This window comes from Trachymyrmex cornetzi, unplaced genomic scaffold, assembly GCF_001594075.2.
Source record: "Trachymyrmex cornetzi isolate Tcor2-1 unplaced genomic scaffold, Tcor1.1 scaffold693, whole genome shotgun sequence".
Lineage (NCBI taxonomy): Eukaryota > Metazoa > Arthropoda > Insecta > Hymenoptera > Formicidae > Trachymyrmex > Trachymyrmex cornetzi.
The window spans coordinates 21097-24698 of record NW_017300018.1 but is presented as its reverse complement, the minus strand read 5'-3'; the positions used below and the strand labels follow the sequence as shown (position 1 = coordinate 24698).

The 3602-nt window shown below is 36.3% G+C and overlaps 1 protein-coding gene across 1 annotated transcript in view; it reads left to right on the top strand.

The window, feature by feature from the left end:
• The first annotated feature begins 2334 nt into the window (after nt 1–2334).
• The window catches only part of LOC108767570 (uncharacterized), a 4790-nt gene continuing 3522 nt past the window's right edge, over nt 2335–3602 (top strand). Inside the window, exons 1-3 of the mRNA XM_018517515.1 lie at nt 2335–2648; nt 2736–3316; nt 3421–3573. Coding sequence (XP_018373017.1) covers nt 2335–2648; nt 2736–3316; nt 3421–3573 — 1048 coding nt within the window. The remainder of the gene's footprint in view (nt 2649–2735; nt 3317–3420; nt 3574–3602) is intronic.

Genomic DNA, 3602 nt, shown 5'->3' with positions numbered 1-3602 from the left:
ACATATACAATTCTCGAATATCGTGCTCAATTCCGAGCACTGGTGACAGCTGCCCATAATAATAACAAAGACATGCGTCTAAACGCCACATCGAAGTCAAGACTTCACCCCGCTCCGCGCTCGCGTTCCCGCAAACTCGTGTCGCGTCTCGAGACCGCCGAAAACTCGCGCTCAGGACGTAACAAACACTATCATTATTAATACTCATTTATTTATTTATGATAATAAATTTTGATAATATATATATATAATATTACCTTGTTATCTCTTTGTGCGAGTATATATCCCACATGTGACCACACGTCCCAATTTCCTTCTCAATTAATATATCTGCCATCACATTGTTTTTAGCATTTAGAATTTAAGTACTTGCGCTTTTACGGAAATATTTTACCTATCTCGCCATTGTTTAGGCCAACACTAATTCCATATATTTTTTACATTATTTTTAAACAGAAATACATTTAATCTTAAATAGAAATACGTTTAATCTTAAATAGAAATACATTTTAATTATATGTAATTATTTGTGTATTTAAATTTCGCGGGTGCATTTGGACCCAAATGTGATTGGTCGAAGCGCATACTACTGCGCATCTACGGGAATGTTACACCTTGTCTTATTACGCCATGGTATGGACCCTCACAACATAATTCCGACTTAACTTTTACTATGGTAATACTAATTTTTATCACATAAATAAAGTAATTATTTTGTTAAGCCATACTCTAACATGAAAACAGTTAATTTTTACTGTGGTACGCAAACAAAATTTACTAGGTATATATTTTTACTTATCTTTACAATACTAACTTTCATTCAACAAGACTTGATTTTGTAATAAAAAATTTTACTATAAAATTTACTATAAAAAAGTGCAAAAATTACGTTGTATTGTTTTTAAAAAAAATAATTATAACATTTAAATTTATAATTTACATGAAGACCGCAGCTACTACCACATTTTGAATCCATACTTAAAATTTGAAAATTAAAAATTTTTGGGGATGCTGATGCCGAATCCGAATTTAAAATTTAAAAATAGAAACCCAAATTTGAAAATTCAAAATGTTTGAATTAATACGGCGGGCGGAAATGTTAAAAGTCGTCCGATATCGGCGAAATGTAGCGTTAGGTCTGTTCTGGTTTACGGCGTTGCTGATTTCAAAACATATCCAAAATTTGAAAATTCAAAATGGCTGACAAAATGACGGACAGAAATGCTAAAAATCTTCCTATTTTAGCGAAATATAGTGTTAAAGAGTTTTCGGAGTCGCTGATTTTGAATCTGGAACCCAAATTTGAAAATTTAAAATGGCTAAACCAATATGGCGGACGGCAATACTAAAAATCTTCCGATTTCAGCAAAATATAGCATTAAAGAGTTTTCGGGGTCGCTTTAAAAATCCTCCGATTTCAGCGAAATGTAGTGTTAAAGGATTTTCAGGGATGCTGATACTGAATTCGAACCTAAAATTTGAAAATAAAATGTAGTATTAAAAAGAATCGTTTTCTGAATCGTCGATTCCGGACCAAAAATTTGAAAATTTCCAAATGGTTGAACCAATATGGCGGACTGAAATGTTAAAAATCCTCCTATTTCAGCGAAATGTAGTATTAAAGAGTTTTCAGGGATGCTGAATTCGAACTTAAAAGAGTGACCCCGAAAAAGGAGTTATTTTCGCCCGTTTTTTGGGCCTTTAATTTTTGGACTGAACTGCCAAATGATACCCTACAATGAGATATCAATTACAAAGCAGCTTCAAATTGAGGAGACAATTGTTATCATAGCTAGAGGGTGAGGGGGGATGTCATGTATTACGTCTATGCAAAAATCCGTTTTCTTTTACATTCCCAGCTCTGATAGTAATTGTCACCTCAACTTCAAACTTTTCTGTAATTAATGTTTCAATATAATGTAAAATTTGGCATACAATTCGGTTTCAAAATCGAGGGCCCAAAAAACGGGCGATTTTTGGGATCACTCTTTGAAACTAGGAACCTAAATCTGAAAATTCAAAATGATTGAACCAATATGGCGGACGAATATGCTAAAAGTCGTTCGGTTTCGGCGAAATGTAGCGTTAGATTTTTAGAGCCTTTGATTCTGAATTCGAATTCAAAATTTGAAAATTCAATATGGTTGAATCAATATAGAATAGAAAAAAATGACTGATTCAATATGGCGGGTGGAAATGAAAATGCCAAAAGTCGCCCGGTGAAATGTGGTGTTAGAGGTTTTCCGCCTAAAATGTTTCAACCTTTCATATCTTATGAATAACAATTCCGAAAGGGTTCTGCAATATGTCATATGAAATGTTTTAATAGCCAAAATGTTTACTAAAAACTATCAAGATCATTTATTCGGACCGGATTGGAAGCTCCAAGAGGGAAGTGGCTTAAGACATACAGCGCATGAAGAAAGTACTACAACAAAACTCAGAGTGGTGTTTGACGCCTCCTGTAAAACGTCCTCAGGTCAATCGCTGAATGATTTGTTGATGGTGGGCCCTAAGATCCAACAAGAGCTCATGGAAATTTTGATTCGGTTCCAACAGCATAATTATGTCTTGATCGCAAACATTTCTAAAATGTTCCGTCAGATCAAAATAAACAAAAGGGATAGAGCCCTGCAGAGAGTCCTCTGGTGAGATGATCCCAGAGATACCATTCTTAAGTTTGAGTTAACAACGGTAACTTATGGTACGGCCTCTGCACCGTATCTTGCTCAAAGGTGTCTTAAACAACTAGCACTCGATAACTCTCAAACGTATCCAGGAGCAGCAGCGACTATTCAGAATGATTTCTACATGGACGACTTGATTACAGGGAGTGATTCTGTATCACATCTACGGCAGCTAAAACAAGACGTAGTGAAGATTTTGGCCACGGCTCGACAGGAGCTCCGGAAATGGAACTCTAACGTGTTGGAATTATTATCAAACTCCGAAAACGAAAGGCCTCTTGCATCCAAGGAGGAAGTGAAGACGTTGGGAATTCATTGGAACGCGCAGGAAGATATGTTCAAATTTAAGGTGACAATACCTAGAGAAGCTTGTAAGTCTAAACGGGGTATCCTTTCCGTCATTGCTCAAATTTACGATCCATTGGGTCTCATAGGGCCAGTCATAGTAAAGGCCAAACTGTTCATGAGAAGCCTGTGGAAATTAAGCGTGAATTGGGATGACAAATTACCAAGTGAATTTATGCTCGAGTGGAATTCCTACAAGGAAAGACTGGAAGTTATGGAAGAAATACAGGTACCACGTCAAGTAGTAATCAAGAACGCCATCAAGGTGGAAATGCATGGATTCTGTGATGCGTGTCGCAGGTGGCTTATGGAGCCTGTATTTATTTGTGTTCTATAGATACAACGGAAAAAAGAACCGTACGATTACTAACGTCTAAATCACGTATAGCGCCCATGAAGATTATCTCAATCCCAAGATTGGAATTATGCAGTGCAGTACTACTGGCGAATCTCACTAACAAAATAAGGAGTGTTATGACATTCCCGATAAGCAAGTATGTCTATTGGAGTGACTCTAGTATTGTTATCCATTGGATTCGAGGTGAGCCAAACAATTACAAGGTCTTTGTA